This window comes from Gopherus evgoodei, chromosome 23 (assembly GCF_007399415.2).
Source record: "Gopherus evgoodei ecotype Sinaloan lineage chromosome 23, rGopEvg1_v1.p, whole genome shotgun sequence".
In the NCBI taxonomy this organism is placed as follows: Eukaryota; Metazoa; Chordata; order Testudines; family Testudinidae; genus Gopherus; species Gopherus evgoodei.
The window spans coordinates 7,561,001-7,583,362 of record NC_044344.1 but is presented as its reverse complement, the minus strand read 5'-3'; the positions used below and the strand labels follow the sequence as shown (position 1 = coordinate 7,583,362).

The following is a 22,362-nucleotide window of genomic DNA, read 5'->3' as shown; positions in this document are numbered from 1 at the left end:
AAAGGACTGAATGACCCATCCCAGCTGGGGATGTTCCAGAGACTTGATTTGAACCTGAAGTTTACTCCATCACTGCTACAAGCCTGAACTAAGAACTTTGCCATTACTGTATGTAATTGATTCCATTTAACCAGTTCTAGCTCTCATCTCTACCTTTTCCCCTTTAGGAATAAACCTTTAGATTTTAGATTCTAAAGGATTGGCAACAGTGTGATTTGTGGGTAAGATCTGATTTTATATATTGACTGGGTCTGGGGCTTGATTCTTTGGGATTGAGAGAAACTTTTTCTTTTATCGGGGTGTTGGTTTTCATAACCATTCATCCCCAGGACGAGTGGCACTGGTGGTGATACTGGGAAACTGGAGTGTCTAAGGGAATTGCTTGTGTGACTTGTGGTTAGCCTGTGGGGTGAGACCAAAGTCCACTTTGTCTGGCTGGTTTGGTTTGCGCAGAGGTGGAAAAACCCTGGCCTTGGGCTGTAACTGCCCTGTTTTAAGTGATTTGTCCTGAATTGGCACTCTCCGTTGGGTCCCGTCAGAACCGCATCGTCACAAATGGTTAGAAACCCTTCGTCTAATTTCAAGTCTAAACTTCCTAGTGTCCATCATCTGGCCAGTGAGGTACAACTCTGGTGGGAGCAGGTGGTGCCTCACCGGCCTTGGGTTAAACAACGTAGTGGCAGACAGCTTGGCCAATGCTCCGACTGTTGCTACAGCCAGGGTGCGTTGTTGCTCCAGGCAGTCTGGATGATCAGCCCTGGGGTCTGAGCCGTGCCCAGGGGTGTAACCAACCACACTGCAAAGCCCTGCCCGAGGACGTGCGTCCTCACCCATGCCGCACGCCCCCATGTGTGCTGCTAGACGTTCGGGGGAGGATGTATCCCATGGTGCTTTGTGCTGCACTGGAAGCTGAGCGGCTCCGTCGTTCTTTCCCAGTGAAAGTTGTGGATGAACTTGTCTGCCTGTCTGGGCACATGGGGGGAATTGTGGGAAGGCATTAGAGGACTATCAGCATTCGAGCGGCTTAGCCAGCATCCTGGCTGTAAAGAGGGCAGGTTACTGGCCCTAGTGAAAGCAGCCCCAGGGATCTACTCTATCCCCCCAGCCGGGCCAGCTAGTCTGGGTTGAAAGCGCCACCACACTCCGGTGGGAGGGGTTTGTGTGTGGACAGGAGCGGGGTTCAGGGGCAGCACCCAGGTAAGAGCCTGGGCTAATGCCGCAGTAAAGACAGACTCTGAGTGGGGTAGCATTGGTGAAGGTGGGAGATTTCCCAGAGGAGTCGGGTGCTGGTCTGCAGGGACTGAAGGCAGGACCATCGGCTCGAACACACCGAGCAGCTATTGCGTCAGCCAAGCGGCGCCTTGGAGGAGACAGTGATCCAGGCACAGCCCCAGCCTCACGGGGCACGAATTGAGAAGTGGTGTCAGCTTTGGGTGCTTTTCAGTACACAGATTAGCCTGCGCCTCAGAGGCGTCAAGCATCCACAGCTCCCACCTGGACTTGTGGGTACTCAGCACCCTCTGAAAATCAGGGACCAGCCAGCTCCAATTGGCTCCCCAAACCAGGGGTTACATCTGAAGAATGCCCAGCTTAGCCTCTCCGTGCCTCGGTTTACCCATTTGCAGCCAGGCTGGGGGGAATGATATTGAGCAGTCTCAAGGGGATGGAGAGGAGCTGCCTTGATGCTGTCTGTCTGGGGCAGCCGGATCCTTGATGCGGGCTCCTTGGAATTCATTAAATACAAATAAATCATAACAAGGGAATGATTGTAAGTCGCCTTGAGATTCTGTTCTAAAAGTGCCAATGTATTAGCTGGTCCATATTCTGGGAAAACACCCCTGGGACTTCAATGAGAATTTTGCCTGAGAGGGAAGGAGGCAAATCTCTTGGGATCCAGCCCCTTGCTCTTAATGCCAAATCCATAAAGAATTAGTTCCCCCCCTCCCCCATGCAGAGTTGGGTTTTAATGAAACTGAGCTGCAAAGGGCAACTCATCAGTCCATAAAAGGGCTTTGATGACTATTGATTGGACCAGGAAACTTTCCTGGAAAATAATCAGAGTCTTAATGAGAGAGCTGATCGCGGAGGGGTGATTAATTAACTAATTACTCACCTTTCTAATCATGGGGCTGAGCTGGCTGGCCATGTGTGTGATTACACACGTATGTGTGTGTGTGTAAATCATTTGGAGCTTGTTTTATGTCGGTTCTTTTATTTTTTAAGTGAACTTTTATCAAATGCTTGGAAGAAGTGGGAGTGCCAGGCCCATAGCGAAGTGCCAGCCAACATGGTGTTAGGGCAAGGTCCCACCCCATGGGAACTGAGTCTCAGAAGACCTGCGTTCTATTCCTGGCTCTGCTACTGGCCTCGTGGGTGGCCTTGGACAAGTCATGGCATCCTTCTGCCTCAGTTTCCCCATCTGTAAAAACAGGAATAATGACACTGGTCTCTTTTGTAAAATGCTTTGAGGTCTACTGCTGAGCTATGGAAGAGCTTGGGGGTTCTTGTTCTGTCTCTCTCCCCTGCCCCAGTTGTTAGCTGTGCTGGGTAGGGACTCTGTTTGTACAGCCCATAGCACAAGGAGGTCCCAGCTGGGCTGGTCTCCAGGCACTGCTATAATAACGATTGCTAATAATGGGCTGGGGTTATCCTAAGCTGGCAGCCGAGGCAGGAAGAGATGTTCGGCTATCACCAGTCGTGGTGATAGCAGCTCCCCAAGGGGTGAGACATTTGAACTGTAACGGAGCAGCCTTCAGGATACCGAGGGCCAGCTCCTTGCCTCCAGTTATAATCACCCCACACATCCCTTTCCATCCCTAGAGCCCAGAGCACTTTACAAAGGAGGACAGGATCGCGATTCCCCATTTCACAGATGGAGAAACTGAGGCGAGGCACAGGGCAGTGACTCAGCCAAGCTCACTGAGCAGCTGAGACAGGACTAGAATCCATTTCTCCTGAGTCCCAGTCCAGAGCCCATAAAGCTACCACCAGCTGGGTAGCTGGGGACAGGGATTTCTCTGGTGTGTGAGATGGTGCAGGGTCTGTGGCAAGAGGAATGGTCTGTGTGGGGTCACTGGAAGCTGAAATAGGCTAGAGCAGCCCAGAGGTGGCTCTAACTAAAGCAGCCCCAAGGATCAGGGGAGCAGCCCTGTCTTCCCTTGCTTTGCACAGAGCTCTGGCACAGTGGGGGATCTGGGTGCTGCAGTTCCTTGGCTAAGCCCCCTGCAGTACAGACTGGCCCGGGGGATGCTGCAGGTGTATGGGCCGGGAGGCAGATTGCACAATCCCTGGCTCTCCTAGGCTCCTGCTCTGCGTAAGCCATGCCAAGGGGACGGGGAGAGCGGCTCTGCTAGCAGATTGAGGGCACGGAGCCTGCTGGAATGCATAGCTTGTGCCGGGCCTGCACGAGGACTCACAGAATGAATCTATCAAGGGACGTGGTCTTGGCCTGCAGAGCGCATCTCATGGATGGTATATCGGGGGCTGATCCCCCTCCCCTGCCGTCCTGGTAACCCCCTGAGGCCTCTCCCCCAGGGCACAGCTGACTTTGCCGAACTGGCCATCCTGAGACAACTGTCCCGGTGTTGGGTTACTGGAGGGGTCACTCAGCCAGGCTCTAGGGCTAGGGAGGTGACCCACACTCTGGGTGCTGCAGCCCTTCCGTGGCTGGGATTTGAGAAAGCTCACGGAGCCACTGCCCCTTCTCTTCCACCCAAGGACGGAGAGTTCATGCCCCTGACTGTGTGCTCCCCTGCATGTCAGACCCCAGCTCTCCGGCCGCAGAAGTCAGGCAGCTACGCTGAGTGTCTTGGAAATATTTCCTGGGGCTGGCTAGGTGAGCGGGCCAGCTCTGTTCCCGTGTCGTGGCCGGTTGGGTCAATATCCAGGGCAGATCCCCAGTGAATTTCCCAAGTGGCAGTGTGGTCCAGTGGCTAGGGCAGTGTAGTGAGACCTGGGTTCTCGTCTCACCTCTGCCACTCATTGAGCATGTGGCCTTGGGCAAGTCCCTTATTCTGTGGCTCAGTTTCCCTGTCTGAGTTTGTGCCTGTTTCATCTATTTTAGCTGGAAGCTGTTTGGGGGTAGGGGCTGTCTCTTGCTAGGTGTTTGAATAGCGTACAGCACGGCTGAGCCCGGAGGCTGCTCCCTGTCTAACGTCTCCACCCTGGACCCTTTCTTCTATGTTGATGATATGACTCCAAGCATATCCCTCAGCATCAAAGGGTTTATCCTGACCCCCTGCCCCAAAGAAAGGCAATGGTTTTATCCCCATTGTACACATAGGAACCTGAGGCCAAGAGAGACACTGAGGCCCAGATTCTCATCTAAATCCCTTTGCAGCTCTGGGTCTAAGTGACTTGCTCAAGGTCACCCAAAGCCAGAAATTGGCTCCAGTGTCATAACCATTTGCATTACGCAAGCCGGTGAGGAGAGTTTGTTCCTGTCCTTCTTTCTCCTCCGCCACTGAGTCATTATGTCCGCACGGCTGTTTATTTATAGCCGTCCCTGCCTCCCCTCCCGCCCACCCCCTCCGCTGGCACTGTCCCCCAAACAGCCTTGTGCGGAGTGAGACGGGATCAGCTCCCGACCTGTGTGGATCGGGGTGGGGACAGACGACTGAGCCATGTGGTGCTTGGCATTCACCTCTGCTCGTGTCACCTGCACTCTGCCCACTGCTGCAGCCCGGTCTGGGCTATAGGGTGACCAGATGTCCTGATTTTTTAGGGACAGTCCTGATTTTGGGGGCTTTTTCTTCTATAGGCTCCTACTCCCCCCACCCCCTGTCCCTATTTTTCACACATGCTGTCTCTTCACCCTAGCTACGGCACAGGGGTGTCTGTACTGCCACGAGGAGGCGCGATTGCAGCCGATGTAGACGTACCCGACTGTCCAACTGCACTGCGGGCCTAGGCTAACACTGCGAGTCCCAAGCAGCTGCAAACCGCTCCCCTTCCCCCAAATTTTCCCCTTTGGCCCTGAAATGTCGAATCCGCCCGTCCTGCAGGCGACGCTGCTCCGACATGCAGGAGCGGGCAACGGGCAGTCTGGGCTCATGGATAAGATCAAGGGGCCATAAATCATGAGCCAAATTGATGCTCATCCCAGCGGGGAGGGGGAATTTCCCCTTAGGAGCAGCATGCAGCAGGGCAAGAGGAATAAGATTTTTCCAGCCATGGAAGGGTTTGATGTAGAAAAGGGGAATTCATTTTTTTTTCCTCCCTCCAGGCCAGGCTGGTTGGATTTTGGTTATTGTGGCAACCCTGGATTGCCAGGCGAAGGGGTTGGAAAACGGCACCGGTCACATGCCTTGAAGACAGTCACAGAATATGTGGCACATACAGAATACGCGCTGGTGCGGCGCAGGGCCGAAGGGCTAGTGGCGTTCGGCTGGGACCCCAGCGTAGCTCCCCCGCGGCTTCGTGCCAGGCGAATAAAGCACCCACCAGGTGTCATTATATATTATTCTAGCCCTGCGAGATCCCCAAATAGGGATTGGGCCCCTGTGGTGCTAGGTGCTGCAGAGACCCACAACGAAAAGCCCCTGCTCGAAAGAGCTTGCAGTCGAAATATCCTAGCAACAAAACCTTTGTCCTACCCCACTCCATGCTCTGGAGCTCTCCTAAGCTTGTAGGGTCACATGGAAACACCCTCCAGTCCTGGCATTCTGGGAACACAAGGGTTGAGTTTCTGGCTGGTCCTGGCGAAGGGGGTAAGAACGAACATTGGAGGAGCTGATTGAGCAGCTGTCTGTCTGTCTGTCTATGGCAGGAAGAAGAAGAAAGATTGAGATGGACTGCAAGGCAAATTGGAGTTGAAATAGATTATTGGAAAGAAAGAAAAGAAAGAAAGGATCGAGATGAACAGACATGGATAGAATTTGAAATAGATCATCAGCTATATCGAGGTGGGCAAACTACGGCCAGAGGACTGCATCCAACCCTCCAGAGGTTTTAATTCGGCCCTCGCTGGGGACCGGGGGGGACATGCCGCTGCTTCTGGGAGCTGCTTGAGGTAAGCACCGCCCGGATCCTGCACCCCTGACACCCTCCCTTGCCCCAATTCCCCTGCCCCAGCCTTGATCCTCCTCCTACCCTCTGAATCCCTTGGTCCCAGCCCGGAGCCTCCTCCTGCACCCTGAACTCCTCATTTCTGGCCCCACCCCAGAGTCCTACCCCTGCCCACCGCACCTCAACCCCCAATTTTGTGAGCATTCATGGCCTGCCATACAGTTTCCATATCCAGATGTGGCCCTAGGGCCAAAAGTTTGCCCACCCCCGAGCTATATATTTGTCAACAGAGAATCTGCTTTGACTGCTGTCTGTCTCTGTTCATTTATCTTTCTGTCCATCCGCCATCCCAACTCCTTCCTTCCATTGTCTCCTATCTCTCTTTCTACAGATGTTGTCGCTTGGTTGAACCCCCTTACATATCGGGCCTTTCACACTCTGCCCACGCCTTTGCCCCACCAGAATCGCTTCACCCACCACTGAAGTGCAGCCACCTCTGGGCTGGAACACGGCAGCTGTTTATCAACGCTACATAACAGTTTGGGACAGGGCGTGAGGATCCAGCTGGGATGACGGTGGGAATCTGATGCAGAGAAGATGTGGGGGTTTTGGTCAGGACTCTGGGGCTAGGCCCCTGACTCTGCCAGGGGACCCTGAATGAATCTCGGTGCTACACCCCCCCGGATTCCTGATTCCAAATACTGTAGCACCCCCACCCTCTCCTGTTCCATTCTGTGCTCACCCGCAGCACCCAGCCGTCCCACCGCAGACTCCAACCATCTCTCTTCCCCTACCCCGTGTCCTTTACAAAGGGAAGCTTATCAGCCAGTCTCCCTGGGACTTATCCCAATGCCCTGTCCCTTGGCACAGACTCTGCTCTCCTTGGGGAGGCATGAGGAGTGGCTCATGGCAGCACATGGATCAGCGAATGCTGATGAGGGGGGGAGAGAGTGAGGGAGGAGCCTTCCTCCTTCTTTGCGTCCCCAAGCCAGCAGGGCTATAAAGCCCCTGGGTGGTGAGCAGCCAGCGCAGGCAGAACTGTAAGAGCAGCAGGAGGGACTGGAAGCTCCCGGTTCTCCCATCGCATCCAGCTGACGCCCGCAGCTCTCTCTACCTCCTGCACCCCTACGCCTGCCCAAGGTGAGTAGCTCTGCCAGGGGCTTAGCTTGGGGCCAGGCACTTCCCCTGGAGGTGGGAAGCCGGGTGGGAGGAGGCAGGTTGCCCCTTGTCAGGGCTAAGCTGAGCAAAGAGGGAGGTTGTGGGTGGCGGCATGGCCTCCCCAAGGGAAGCAGAGAGACCCCCATTGTTTGGGGCCATCCCAATTCGACTGGGTAACAGGGGGTGGAGGTTGGCCCCATGTCGCTCACTCCCATCAGCTTCCGGGGCGGGGACGGCTATGGGGGTTACTGGCCAAGCAGTGTGGGAATGTGCAGCACCTGGCACTCTGGGGTCCTGGGCCGTCTAGGTGCTACTGTAATACACCTAATAATGTGCAGCGCCTGGCACTCTGGGGTCCTGGACTGCCTAGGTGCTACTGTAATACACCTAATAATGTGCAGCGCCTGGCACTCTGGGGTCCTGGACTGCCTAGGTGCTACTGTAATACACCTAATAATGTGCAGCGCCTGGCACTCTGGGGTCCTGGACTGCCTAGGTGCTACTGTAATACACCTAATAATGTGCAGCGCCTGGCACTCTGGGGTCCTGGACTGCCTAGGTGCTACTGTAATACACCTAATAATGTGCAGCGCCTGGCACTCTGAGGTCCTGGGTTATCTAGGTGCGATCGTAATACATCTAATAATGTTCAGCGCCTGGCACTCTGGGGTCCTGGGCCTCCTAGGTGCTGCCATAATTAACGTAATAATGCACAGCACCTGGCACTCTGAGTCCTGGGCCATGCCTCGGGCTCCTAGATGCTACCATAATGCACCTAATAATGTACACCACTTGGCACAACAGGTGTGTTGGGCTGTGCTCAGGGCTAGCAGAATACAAATCATAATAATCAGGAAATCCTGGGGCGGAGGGAACGGGGGTGACTCCTAAAGAGGAGGGTTTGAGGGGCATCTTGCTTTCCCTCCCCCTCCCCACCCCGAAATCTCTCCCGCTTTGGGTCTCAGTTTGTTATTCCCTGGGGAGCGGTGTCTGATGAGCGAGGGGGCTGTCAGCAGAGGGTGACACAGCCTCTTGGGTAGCGGGCGTGAGTATCCGTCTCTTCACTTTTCCAGGAAAGTGGGTCAGGGGAACATCTAGAGGGATCTCGTGCTTACTAAAGGGAAGCAAATGTGGCAGGGCTGACCTCAGCCCTGCCGTAAGGCCCTTAGAGTCAGTGGGGGGGAATGCCTGCCTCTGTCAAGTTTCTTTTAAACATTTGATTTCAGTGCATCGTCTAGAACCACGGGGGGGAGCGGGGGGGGCGGATTGGAAACAGCCCTGGTAGCCCAGCGCCCGGCCGATGTAACATAATGGGCGAGTGGTTCCATAGGACATTGTCACAGCAGGTGCATTCTAGTGCAGCGTCCGGCTAGGATGCAAAGCAATTCTGGTTATGGACATGCAGAGGCTGCCTCTGACCGAGCATGGAGTGGACCCCCACCCCGGCCCCTTTTACAGTATGTATGCAGCTGAGAACCACAACACAGAGAGACCCGCTCCGAATGTACATCGCACGCACATCCAATTGCACTGCACAGCTAAAGAAGAGCCCGCACTCCTGGATACATGTGTAACAGGCACAGACTCAAAAGGGCCCCATCTCTTTTATCTGTACAGTGTCAGGCGTGCAAAGAGCATGACAGAAATAACACAGAATAATAGGGGTGTATTTATGCCAGTGTAACTCATTCTCCTCTGTGGCTGATTTGCAGCGGCGGCCCTGAGCTCAGAGGCTGGTCCTCAATGCGGCGTTTGTCTCTATAAGCCTGGGCGCACAAATGACGGCGTACGGTGCTCTGGAGTCTAGCTTCAAAGCACTATGCCAAAGAGCAGTGTATTGGTATTCATCCCCCTGTAATCCAGACAGGAAATTGAGGCTGATCTTCGCTGCACTGGTGTAAGTCAGCAGTAATACCGCGGAAGTTAATGCTGTGACAGCGGCATAGGGACAGCAGAATCAGGCTGTTAGTGTTGAACAGCTGCTGTGTTCCACCCCAGAGCTGGCTGCTTTGGGATGGTGGAGAAGTGACTTGTTTACGGGATGCCAGAGGGAGCCGGGCACTTCATTCAGGCTCCTTTGAAAGCCTCAGCTTTCCGTGCGGTGATACAGCAGGCCCAATTCACCTCTTGTTTACAACCACGCGGCCCTGGAGGGGCTGCCCCAGCATGAACGAGAGGAGATTTCCGACGTGCAAACCCACCTCAGGCCCTGTGTGGACTTGCAGGTCAGGAATCGGAAGGGGGAACAAACGGGGACCAGGATGCTCAGTAACTCACGGCCCTGTGCATTTCCAAGAGAAGAACAGGACCAATGGGTTGTCCCCTTTCTTGGTACATGGAAATGTGCCCTGGGCTGGAAGTCTCAGAGGACCAGTGTCACAGAGTGAGGGGAATCAGGGCCCTGCACGCCCCCCGCTATCCACCTTAACTCCCAGCCAGACAGTAAAACAGAAGGTTTATTAGACAACAGCAACACGGTCCCAAGCAGGGCCCGCAGGTGCAACCAGGCCCCCCCCAGCTGGGGCGCAAGGATCCCAGACTCCAGACTTGGGGCTCCCTTCCTCCTCCCAGCCAGCCCCCAAAACTGAAACCAACCCCTCCTCCCCAGCAGGCTCTCTCCCCCTCCTTCTCTCCCCCTCCTCCCTTTGGCCAGGTTCCCGGGCAAAGGTGTCGACTCTCCCCACCCTCCTTCCTAGCTCAGCTTACAGGCTTGGGTACCGTCCCTCACCTAATGTCACCCCCTGCTCTCCCATCCCGCATGCCGACATTCCCAGGTCAACCTGCCCCGCTCCCTACTGCGTCACACCGAGCAAGCAGGGCAGGCTCCCGAGAGGCAGGACTTCCAATCAAAGTAGACACCCAAAGGGTGGGAGGGGCAAGAGACATCCAGAAGGGAAGTGGCTGCCCAAGGCCACCCAGTAGATCGGTGGCAGCGCCAGGACCAGCACCCAGCTCTCCTGATTCCACGCGGGCAGGAGTTGACCGATTGCCCCTTGTGCCCCTGGAGTCTCTGCCAAGGCAATGGGGCGTGTTGGCCTTAGGGTGAGGGGCAGGCAGATCTGGTTCCGGTCCAAGGTGACCCTTTGCCCCCAACCGGAACCTTGGAGATTCGGGAAGTTCGGGACCGCTTTTATTGCATCCTCGCAACGGCAGCAACCCCTTCCCAATCGAAACGCAACTGCTGTGATGTTCCCCCCATTGCGCAGCGAGGGGCAGTGGAGAGGGTGGAAGGGGCGAAGTATATATTCACATGGCGTGTTCACCTCCTTTTCTTCCCCGCTCTCAGATGGTTGCCTCTGCGAAGCTCTGGCCCATGCTGGTTGCCGTGACCCTCTGCGTGCTGTCCTGCTTGGGGACGCTGGTGGAAGCCTACCCTCCGAAACCAGAGAACCCCGGAGACAATGCCTCCCCGGAAGAAATGGCCAAATACTTCTCTGCCCTGCGGCATTACATCAACCTAGTGACGAGGCAGCGGTGCGTGTGTGCGGGTTGGGCCGTGCGCGCATTTGTGGGTTGTGCACGTGCTAGTGCATGCCCTGGGTGTGTGTGTCTGGACACCAGTGTCCGGGTTGTGCCCGAGTCTGTGTGCTGGGCCGGTGCGGGTGTCTGTGTGTGTGTGTTTGGGCATGTGTGTCTGTGTTGTGCTCTGCACATGGGTGTGTTTTTGCTAGGCAGGAATCTCCCTGGGTTTTGTGCAGGAGAGTCTGCGTTTGTACCCAGGTGTTGCCTTGTCGGGTGCCCGGGCGGGGCATGTTTGTGCACAAGCACAGGTATCTCTGCACCTCTCTGTGCACAAGTCTGCACTCTGGGGGTGGTTGTGCGTGTGTGTCTTTTTGAGCACGGGCAGTTATGCACAAATGTGGGAATTTGTGCACAACTTTGCCTGTTTTTTTCCCCTGTGTGGGTGTGTGTCTGAATGGGGCAGGTGTTTATTCCCCGAGCCCCTGGTCCCAGCCAGATTTGCACCAGATCTGGGACTGTGGCGTCATTCCCAGCTCCGTGTTCTCACTCCAGCGAGAATCGTGAGTTTTATTCTCCCTCTGCCCTGGATAATCTCCCAGCGTAGCCCGTGGAAGAGGCAGCCTGCTGGGTCCCCCGGCCCCTGGGGGGTCCTTGAGGGAGCACAGTGAAGATGGCAGCCATGAAACGGCACATTAGACACCAGTTCCATCAACACAGCTTGCCCCTTGGGAGCCTGTTAGCCAGGGGCTAATACACACTAATTGCAAACGAGAGGGGGCTGCTTGCAACCCTCTTCTGCCAGGCCCCTCACTTACACATTCCCCCACCCAGCTCCTTCTACACACTAAGACACTCTCCCACTGCCCTCTTCACACACTCACCCCCCCCACACACTCACCCCCTCATGCCTTGTGCCCACCCTCCCTGTGTCCTGGCACTCTCATTGATGCCGTCTGCCTCCCATCTGTGCCAGTTTCTGCCTCCAGCAGGCAGCATCTGTGAACCCAGTGCTCTGTTTAACTGCCCCCCAGGTACGGGAAGAGATCCAGCCCTGAGGCCTTGATGTCCGAGCTGCTCTTCGGGGACAGCAGCGACCACACCGGCAGATCGCGGTGAGCGCGACCCCGGCCTCTGGGGTTCCCTTCGCTCCAAAGTCGGCACTCCCCCCGCACACACACACACTCCAGGGTGGCAGGGAATGCACTGGGGCCCTGTCCACGCTGTCGTACAAGTGTCCCCCATTGTCCTACACTACCCTGGGAACCGACCGCTTGTGGGACCCTAGATCTGAGCAGAGATCTGGAGCCGATGGCCCTTGGGGGCTGGATCAACCCCTGCCCCTTTCCCAGACTGGACCCCCTCCCAGTGAGGGGACTTGGAATCCGGATCCAAACTCCATGGCTCGGGTCCTACATGGGTGGTACAGGTTTTGGGGGGAGGCTAGGCTCCCATATGCCCCAACCCCCAGGCTGGTTCTGCCCTTTCCGTAGGCTGGGGGAAGGGGAAAGTGTATCCCAGTGGTGGAACTGGGGCGGGGGGCTGCCGTGAGCAGAGGGCTGCCTCCTCCCTGCTTGTGGGGGTCAGCGACCGGCTGCTCTGTGGGGCGGAGGGAGAAACGGGGATAAGGCTGAGGGGGCCGAGCTTGAGAAGGGGGCTGGTGGGGAGGGAGGGGGGGCTCTGCCTGATGTTGCCCCAGTGTCTAACTCCCCACTCTCTCTGGCAGGTACGAGGACTCCTACCTATGGTGACGGGCTCCCCCCTCCCCGCCCCCCACAGCCTATTTTTAAATGTTCCAAGTCTTTTGGTGTCATTTGCGTTTTTAATTGAGTCCTGAGGAGCTGGCAACCTCTCTGCGAAGAAGGTCCCCCCCGGCCCCCTTTCCCGTCACCCTCTCCAGCCCCCTCCGAGGCACTGAGACCTCCCCCCGCCCCCCCCCTCCGTACAGCACCTGGAATGGCTGCACCACAGTGCCTGAGGACAGCCCGGTGCTGAGGACTGCCCCTCCCCCCACGGTGGGGGTCACAGGGACAGATGTGGGCCCTGGGGGGTGGGGCGGGGCGGAGAGGGGGCTCTCTGGATTGTCGTTGTAATGATATCTCTGTGCCGTGGCCAGTCTGAGCGACTGGATCCCGACCCCTCACTGTCCCCCCCCGAATCGGGTTGATTTTATTTTGTACGTCATTTATATACATATATTTCCAGTGGAGTCTCTGGTCTCTGCCTCCATAATAAAGAGCAAGTTGAACGGAAACCACCAATGCCTGGAGTGTTTCTGTCCCTCCCCAGCAAAGGCCGCAGGGCCAGGAACCTGGGGGTAGAAGAAAGGTCGGATGGGTGGAAGGGCTGGATGGAGGTTGTCATGTCCCACAGCACCAACCTATTAACGGAGAGAGAGAGAGATGGGTGTGTATGGGAAGGGACGGGTAGATAGAGAGATTAGATAGGTGCTTACAGAGATGGATGGATGCGGATAGACAGACAAATGTGGGGCTGGCTAGATAGATTAGATGGGCTCAGGGGCAGCTCCAGGCCCAGCACGCCAAGCACGTGCCTGGGATGGCAAGCCACGGGGAGGCGCTCTGCCGGTCGCTGCGAGGGCGGCAGGCAGGTTGCCTTCGGTGGCTTGCCTGCGGAGGGTCCGCTGGGCCTGCGGCTTCGGCGGACCTCCCGCAGGCATGCTGCCAAATCCGCGGGACCAGGGACCTCCCGCAGGCAAGCCTCCGAAGGCAGCCTGCCTGCCGTGCTTGGGGTGGCAAAATGCCTAGAGCCGCCCCTGGATAGGCTTGTAGGGCATCAATGGATCTGGAGCTGGGTAGAGAGATGGGTGTGTAGAGATCGTTGGATCTGCGGCTGGGTAGATAGGTGGGTGTGTAGGGGATTGATGGATCTGGGGCTGGGTAGAGAGATGGGTGTGTAGCGGGATAGATGGATCTGGGGCTGGGTAGGTAGATGGGTGTGTAGGGGATAGATGGATCTGGGGCTGGGTAGGTAGATGGACGTGTAGGGGATAGATGGATCTGGGGCTGCGTAGATAGGTGGGTGTGTAGGGATCGATGGATCTGCGGCTGGGTAGGTAGGTGGGTGTGTAGGGGGATAGATGGATCTGGGGCTGGGTAGGTAGATGGGTGTGTAGGGGATAGATGGATCTGGGGCTGGGTAGGTAGATGGACGTGTAGGGGATAGATGGATCTGGGGCTGCGTAGATAGGTGGGTGTGTAGGGATCGATGGATCTGCGGCTGGGTAGGTAGGTGGGTGTGTAGGGGGATAGATGGATCTGGGGCTGGGTAGGTAGATGGGTGTGTAGGGGATAGATGGATCTGGGGCTGGGTAGGTAGGTGGGTGTGTAGGGGGATAGATGGATCTGGGGCTGGGTAGGTAGATGGGCGTTTAGGGGATAGATGGATCTGGGGCTGGGTAGATAGGTGGGTGTGTAGGGGATCGATGGATCTGGGGCTGGGTAGGTAGATGGCGTATGGGAGGATCAATGGATCTGGGGCTGGACAGGGGAGTATCTAGATAGATGCGATGGGCATGTGGGGAATGTGTGGCAGGGAGTGCTGCTCCTTTAAGGGACAATTTGGAGCTAATGGCCAAAAGCAGCTGGGTGCACTCAGAGAGCCCTTGCCCTGCCCGGGTGCGGGTGCTGGATATAAATGGGAGGGCAGCTGAGGAAGGGATGGGGCCTGGGCTCTGTTGGCTGCAGGGGGCCTGGGAGGGGTAATTTTTGGATTGTACGGTTGGTTGCTCTCACTCCAGGCTCTGAGATTGGGGCCTTAGGAATGGGGTGAAGCTGCTCCTGCCCTGCCCTGCCCTGCCCAGCTGCCGAAGGGAAAGGAGCCAGCCTGCTGCCTGCATCCTCCAGCAATACATGAACTAGGGCAGAGTTCTGACTGGGGGGCCTGGAGGGTGAGTGGAGGGGCGTTTAACTCTTGGTTTCCTTCTCCTTGGCCTGTGCTGAGGCAGGCTGGGGGGCCGGGCTGGCATCGGGCTGGGGGGCTGGGCCAGCATCGGGCTGGGAGGCTAGTGTGGAGCTGGCCGCCCAGATAGGAGTGAGCATGGGGCTGGCTCGAGCTGGAGTCTCAGTTCTGGGGAGGGATGTCGCTTGGCTAAGCCTGAAGCCCCTCGGTCATGGGGTGCCGGTGGGGCCATGGCTGGAGCTGACTAGCGATAGCAATGGCTGATTCATTGCCGGGCAGATCCTGTCTTTCTTCCCATTTGTTCCAGCTGTCCTGGCCTCTGGTCCCCTACCCTGAGCAGCAGCAGGCTCCGTGCTGCGCCCTGCCCTGGTGTCCCGGCAAGGCCCAGCTCTGGCAGGAGAAGCGAACTCGGTTGAGGGTGGGAATCGATCTCTGTACTGAGCCCTCCCTGAGCCTCATCCCCCTGCAGTGCCAAGGGCGAATGGATGCTCCACCCTGGGCCATATGGCTGCAGCTCCTGTTGTTCCAGCCTCTTAAACTGAGATGGCCTCCCACACCCCTGAGCTCCTCGTAGCCGCTGGACACCAGAGTGTCCACCCCAGGCATCACTGGGACACGGCCTCCGTTCTGGAGAGGGGTGTGAGCCAGGACTGCTCCAGTTAGTTATTGGGTCAGGTCTCAGGTGGTGTTTTCTGGGGAGCTGGGTTGACCCCCAGCGCTGGACACGGATTGGGCAGGACTGGACCCTTGATTGCCACTGGGACTGCCTCCTGGATGGGCTGCCCAGCATAAGCCCCCAGTAAATGCTGTGTTCTCTGTACGTGCCCCTCTGAGTTCTGAGCCCTGCGGTTGAGCTCGTGTCATGTGTTCATGTTTTTCTCTGCAATCACAAGCACTAGAAACATACTTAATGTTAATAATAGCTGTGTTCCATCACATGACTCCAGCAGCTGGGGCTTTAAGAGAGAGGCATCAGCACTTGTGAGATCTGCAGTGAAAGCATGAGAGTCGGAGACACTGATCTGACCATCTGCCCTCCATGTCCCCAACTTTGCCATTGTCAGCTGTGACCCAGGCGCTGTCTGCGAGCATCCCCGACTCCGAGCGCTCAACAATCACCAGTCAGGCCCCTGAAATCCCAGGACTGTCTCGAAAAATCATGAGAATTTTAACAAAAACACGAGCTGGGGGCTCAGTTGATTCGCTTGCTGAGCCCACAGGGCGCACTCATGTCACATTTTCGTGGCTTTCTCTTAATTGTAAGGTCTAAAACCTGCCTTTTTTGGTACTGTGAAAGCGGAGAGGGCAGTGGGCCAGGAGCAGGCAGGATCCCTCTGGCTGAGGAGGGAGATGGACCCAGTTGCCTGCAGAAAGGGTACTGGAGTGACGCGGGGCTGGGGAAAGGCCAGAGGAGCTGAGGAGCTCTGGGCCAGTGATTCCCCAGGCTACAGGGCCTGGTACAAGGCCCCTGGGGGTCCTGGGTTGCAGGGAAAGGCAGCAGGTCAAAACCTCCCTTGCCTATGATGACTGGCTTATGCAGACTGCAGTCGGACCCAGTGAAAGGGGGCTGGATGGTGACTGGCAGTAGTCCATAGGCTGAGGCAAGGTGGGGGTTCCGTGGGGAGGGGAGACCCAGCTCTGTGGGGTATTGCCTGGAGGGGCAGCACCCTAGGTAAAAGGGCATCAGGGTCCTGGGAGGGACATGGGACGGGGCCCAGCGGCAAGCGGGACATTGGCCTGCAGAGGTTGCTCCAGAGCTAGAAACGGAGCTAATTGCCAGGAACCAGCAGGAGGCACCGCAGGGGTGAGTAACGCACCATTACAGGCACCGACCCCACTTTTCATAGCTTGGAGGGACCATGCTGTGATGGAGCGGGACCTCCTGCATCGTACAGGCCCCAGAGCGGCCCTGGATTAATTCCCGGCTGGACCAGAGCAGATCTTCCTGAACAACATCCACGCGGGACTCGTAAACTGCCAGTGATGAAGAATCCACCACAGCCCTGGGGATGTTGTTCCAATGGTCAGTTACCCTCACTGGTAATAACTTATTGCCAGACTGAATTGGTCTAGTTTCGTCTTTTCTTTCATCTTGGACCCCCCTCCAGTTTGCCAGCATCTTTGAATTGTGGGCCCAGCACTGCAAACAGGATTCCAGCACCCGCGGTTGCACCAGCTCCAAATCCAGCATTTCCACAGCCCTTGGTCTCCAACACCCCAATCTGGGCCTGCCGGGTCTGACTTTGCCAGGGCCAGTTTTCCCCAGGCAGCCCCTGGGACCGGTTACCATGACCCTGGCTTGGCTGGGGGCTCCCAGGACTGCCTGGGCTCTGATGAGCCTGGGATGCCACCTGCTGGAGGAAAGTGCCCACTGACGGATGCCAGGTTTCTTCTGCAACTGCTAGCTCTTGAATACTGCGTGCAGATGTGGTCGCTCCATCTCAAAAAAGATCTGTTGGACGTGGAAAAAGTTCAGAAAAGGGCAATAGAAATGATGAGGGGTGCGGAACGGCTTCTGTATGAGGAGAGCTGAATGAGACTGGGACTTTTCAGCTTGGAAAAAAGACAGCTATGACTGAGGTCTAGAAAATCATGACTGGTGTGGAGAAAATAAACAAGGAAGTGTTGTTTACTCCTTCTCATAGCAGAAGAACCAGGGGGCCCCACATGAAATTGATAGGCAGCAGGTTGAAAACAAACAAAAGGAAGTATTTCTTCACACAACGTACAATCAACCTGTGGAACTCCTCGCCAGAGGATGTTTTGAAGGCCAAAACTATAACAGGGTTCAAAAAAGATCTAGATAAGTTCCTGGAGGGTAGGTCCATCAGTGGCTATTAGCCAGGGTGGGCAGGGATGGTGTCCCTAGCGTCTGTTTGCCAGAAACAGAATGAGCAACAGGGGATGGGTCACTCGGTGATTCCCTGTTCTGTTCATTCCCTCTCCTGCACCTGGCACTGGCCACTGTCGGAAGACAGGATACTGGGTCAGATGGACCTTTGGTCTGACCCAGTGTGGCTGTTCTTACGTTCTTCTCTCTTCCTGCACTGGGGATGGCTGCAGAGTCCCATCTGCCAGGCTGTCTCTGATGGAGACCAGGACGGCTTCCCCTGGGGCTTTTGTTTCATTCTAAGGTAACGTAATCTATGGCCCCATTACCCCCACCCATCCCCCAGCCCTACCCTTAATTGACTGGTCTCTCCATGCACATGCAGGGAAGCTCCCATGTGGGGCTGAAAGCACTGTAGGGAGAGACCCCTCTGCAAACATGAGGCCCCTTGGGTCAATGAAGCAGCTGAATGAGGGGGCTGGTGGTGGGAGCAGGGGATGGGATATCAGGACTTCTGGGTTCTAGGCTCAGCTCTGCCACTGACTCACCATGTGGTCTTGGGCCAGACACCTTCTGGCCCATCCTGGGTGTCTTGTCAGTCTCCTTCTCCCCGGTGAAAGGTCTGGACCCCTCGTCCCCCTTGGCTCTCAGAGGTCAGTGGGAGGGGGCAGCTCTCTGCAGGGGGTTCAGAGGGGCTCAGCGGTGGTCTGACCTGGTGAAATATTAACCCCACCTCCCCTGGTGCTGAACAATGGGCACCTGTTCCTACACAAGAGCCTGTCATGGGGGCCTCCCAGCCTCTGCATGGGAGCTCGCCCTTCCCAAGTGAATGAGGTCCCAGAGCTGGGCTGGGGGAGGAGAGGGGGCACACTGAGGTGTCTCCAGTGGCCTCTGCCCCAGGGAGATGTCAGGGTAAGTCCACCCTTAGCACATCATCCCAGTGGGCATCTCCTGGAGAGCTGAGATCCTCTCCCAAATGGAGACCCCTGCAGATCCCAGGCCTCACCCCTTGGGGGGCAAGGGCATGGGGATCTTGGCTCACCCTGTGTCTGTCTTTGGGGTGCCCTCTTCATAGCTCCTGATTCCTCCCCAGAGTTAAGCAAAGGGAAGAGACAGCCCCTGTGCTAGGGAGACCGCTTGGAGAGGGGGACCTCGACCCACTGCCCGGCAGGGGTGGGCGGCGCGAGCGGAGGGTGACATCAGAGCATCTGCCCAGAGCGGGGAAGTGATGACGCAGGGACAGGTGGGAGGTGGGGGCTTGGGGGGGTGTAAGGGGAGATATAAACCTCCGGAGCCAGCTCCGGCAGTGCAGAGTGTGGAAGGACTCAGCCAGGCCACCACATCCCTGTGTCACACTGTGCCTCTGCACCGCACCCGATTGGATCAGGGTAAGCACACGGGGCCGGGACTTGGGGCACGGGGGGATTCTGTGGGAGGGGGGAATGGGTCCCTGCCCCCTCCTTCCTGACATGCAGTGGGCAAGCCTGCTAGCACCCAGCGTTGGTGCCCTCTGCCTAGGGTGTGTGTGGGGGTATATCTGCATTCGTGCTGCACAGCACCATGCACATCTGCGGCACAGATGCCCGATAGTTCTGGAGAGTGCTCTGCGATTCCTGGGGCTGGGAGGTGGAGGGCTGGCTCAAGGGGGCTCCCACACCTCTCTCAGTACCAATGCAGGAAGAGCAGAGGGCGGATCTGGGGCAGCAGGGCTGGGGGTGTTGCTTGGCAGAGTAGCCAGTAGCTGGTGGGTCCTGGCGGGAGGGTTGGCTGCCTTTGGACACAAAACATGACTTTCCCCCTGGACAGATGGAGGAAGCATCAGGGGCTTGGGATCTGGAGCTGGGGGGATGGAAATGTCTGTGCGTGTGGTGCTGGGTGTCTGTCCAGGTCTGTGTGAATGGATGAGTGTGTCGGCACGTCTGAACGTACGCGTGTACGGGTGTCGGTGTGCGCACCCCAGCGTGCGAGCACAAGGGGAGTCCTGTCTGTGAGTGGGTGTGTGAGCACAGACGTGAGCAGGGGCAGATTGCTCTGTGTATGCCAGTGACTGCAAGTATTCCCGTGTGTACGTGCAAGTGTCCGTGTGAGTGCATGCACATACACGGACGGCTGGGTGTGTGTGTGCACGTGTAGTGGTGAGCACAGGGCAAGTGAGTGCAGTCACGAGCACAGGGCGCACGTGAATGTTTCTGCATGTGCTCATGAGCACAGAGCATGCGTGTGCAATTCCCACACAAGCCAGCGCCATCGCCTTACAATTCAGGCACCCTCTGGTGCTCTCCTCCTCCAGGGCTGGCTGGCACGTCCCCCAGCCCCACCACCTCCCAGTAGACAGATGGGCCATGCGCTCCCTGAGCCTTGCTGCTTCCCCTGGGGCCGGCCGCCGTCCCTGGAGTAGTCGAGAAACCCAAGAGCCCCCTCCTCAGTGACTCCCCCACCTCCCACCCCCTGTTTGTCCGGGAGTCCTACTGGCTTCTCTCCTTGGGCCTGCCCTCTCCTCCCTGCACCCATGGCATCCACCACAGCCATTTCTGGCAACACGGCTGGATCCCCCTCTCCCCCATCGCCAAAGACCCCTCGAGCACCCACCCGTCCAGCTTACGCTCAGCATGGCATGAGCTCACCCCGCTCCTCTCCACCTGCCTTCGCCCTTCCCCACGCTGGCACTGCCAGCCCGGCACTCTCCACGCTGGTGCCATTCAGCCTGTCTCTCTCCTCCCCCTGGGTGGGGTCCATGCCCTGGTTCTCTCTCCCCAGCCCCACGCTGGCCTCCCTTCCAGTCCCAGTGCACTCGGGGGCTGCTTCGGGGGGCTGTCGCCTCGTCTCACCGGTGCGCACTCTCCCTTCTCTCCTCCCCCCAGATGGTTGCCCCCTGCAGGCGTTGGGCTTCCCTCTTCTCCCTCACTTGCTGTGTGGCCCTGCTCCTGGGGCACCTGGGCAGCGCTGCCCCCATGCACCCCAAGTACCCTGGGGACAATGCCCCTGTGGAAGACCTGGTCCAGTTCTACAACGAGCTGCAGCAGTATCTCAACATGGTCACGCGGCCCAGGTAAGTGGCTCGGCTAAGCTGGGGGTAGTCAGCTACATACCTCTGGCTGGTCTCCCGGATGGACGGATTTCCCAGTCCCGTCCCACAGTCCTGTCTTCCCCAGGGCCTGGCTTATCCGTCTCCGAAGCAATGACTGACTGCATGTTTTTCTCTCCCACCCCCTAGATACGGCAAGAGATCCAGCAGCCGGACGCTCTGCGGAGACCCCTATGACTCCTCTGGATGCTAAACCCGACAGGTAAGATCTGTTCTGGGAAGGAACTCAGGAATGGGCGTGCGTCCTACTTGTTCATCTGTTACTGTCCGGTTACTGGCAGACCAGTCAGGGACGCCCTACCCACCAGCCCTATCCCACAGCAGGGAGTCAGCTGGAGCCGCGTTCTGTGGTGTTTTTTGAGACACTGCAATACCAGGTCAATGCATGGGGTGGACAGAGCAAGCTCCTCTTCCATCCCCCTGTTTCAAACATCAATTCAATACACAGTCCTCAAACTAAGGACATATCCGATATTTGGTGTTGGCGAGTCAGAGGGATTTGCTACTCACTGCGCACCGGATGCCTGCAGGAGAAGGTGAAGTGGGGGCAGCGGATGCACAGAAGAGGTTGGGGTGGCCAGGGGGGGCGGTCTCAGAGCTTTGCAGTTGCAGGAAATATCATGGAGAGGTTTGGGGTGCGTTAGAATGGGCGGCAGCATGGTGAAAGAAGGGGGCTGGGAGTCTCAGGACGCCTGGGTTCTATTTCCCAGCTCTGGCAGGAGACTGGGCTCTTGTTTGTAGCAGGAGGCTGGGTTCTCTCCTCAGATGTCTCTAAAGGAGCCAAGGAGGGATTTGGCGCCAGGAATCCCAGTTTGGCTCTGGGAAGAGAGTATTTTTAGGAGGTAGAAGAGGAGAGTGGGGGTCAGGACTCCTGGGTTCTATTCCCAGCCGTATCACTGGGCTGCTGTGTGACCTTGGGTGAGTCACTTCCCTTCTTGGGGCCTCAGTCTCCCCGTCTCTACAGTGGGGATATCAATACTGTTGAGCCTCCAGGATCATTGTGAGGCTGCGTCGATACTTGTTTGCGAAGCGCCCAGAGAGCCCCCGGAAAAAGTGCTGCATAAAGACAGTGCTGTTATGCCCAAGGGCACAGGAACATGGACGGGGCGGGGGCCTTCTTTCAGCGCTCCTGTCATAAACAGATAGCTAAGGGTTAATGTCTCTTACACCTGGAAAGAAGTACCTGAAACACCTGACCAGAGGACCAATCAGGAAACCAGACTTTTTCAAATCTGGGTGGAGGGAAGTTTGTGTCGGAGTTCTTTGTCTTGAATCTGTTCCTCTCGGCTTTGGGAAGGATTTTTCTGTTTCCTGCTTTTTAATCTTCTGTTTCCAAGTTGTAAGTACAAATATAGTAAGGCAGTAAGGTTTCTATTGTTTTCTTTTGTATTTACCTGGGTATAGTTGCTGGAGTGCTTTGAATTGTATTCTTTTTTAATAAGGCTGTTTATTCATATTTCTTTTAAGCAAATGACCCTGTATTTGTCACCTTAATACAGAGAGACCATTTTTATGTATTTTTTTCTTTCTTTTTACATAAAGCTTTCTTTTAAGACCTGTTGGAGTTTTTCTTTAGTGGGAAACTCCAGGGAATTGAGTCTGTGCTCACCAGGGAATTGGTGGGAGGAAGGTCAGGGGGAAATCTGTGTGTGTTAGATTTACTAGCCTGACTTTGCATACCCTCTGGGTGAAGAGGGGAGTACTTCTGTTTCCAGGACTGGAAATAGAGAGGGTGGAATCCCTCTGTTTAGATTCACGGAGGTTGCTTCTGTGTATCTCTCCAGGAACACCTGGAGGGGGGAAGGGAAAAGGTTTATTTCCCTTTGTTGTGAGACTCAAGGGATTTGGGTCTTGGGGTCCCCAGGGAAGGTTTTTGGGGGGACCAGAGTGCCCCAAAACACTC

General features: G+C 56.5%; 2 protein-coding genes across 2 annotated transcripts; both read left to right on the top strand.

Annotated features, from left to right (window-relative positions):
• The first annotated feature begins 7,084 nt into the window (after positions 1–7,084).
• Positions 7,085–12,429, top strand: LOC115639132 (peptide YY-like). The gene is made up of 4 exons (XM_030541541.1): positions 7,085–7,146; positions 10,451–10,638; positions 11,658–11,738; positions 12,350–12,429. Exons 2-4 carry the CDS (start codon positions 10,451–10,453, stop codon positions 12,372–12,374), a joined length of 294 nt encoding a protein of 97 aa, XP_030397401.1. The 5' UTR covers positions 7,085–7,146; the 3' UTR covers positions 12,375–12,429.
• Positions 12,430–15,583: 3,154 nt separating this feature from the next.
• Positions 15,584–20,659, top strand: LOC115639227 (pancreatic hormone-like). Its single transcript, XM_030541714.1, has 4 exons — positions 15,584–15,670; positions 18,149–18,199; positions 20,236–20,423; positions 20,589–20,659. The coding sequence occupies exons 1-4, from the start codon at positions 15,584–15,586 to the stop codon at positions 20,650–20,652; spliced, it is 390 nt and encodes a 129-aa protein (XP_030397574.1). The 3' UTR covers positions 20,653–20,659.
• Positions 20,660–22,362: the final 1,703 nt, after the last annotated feature.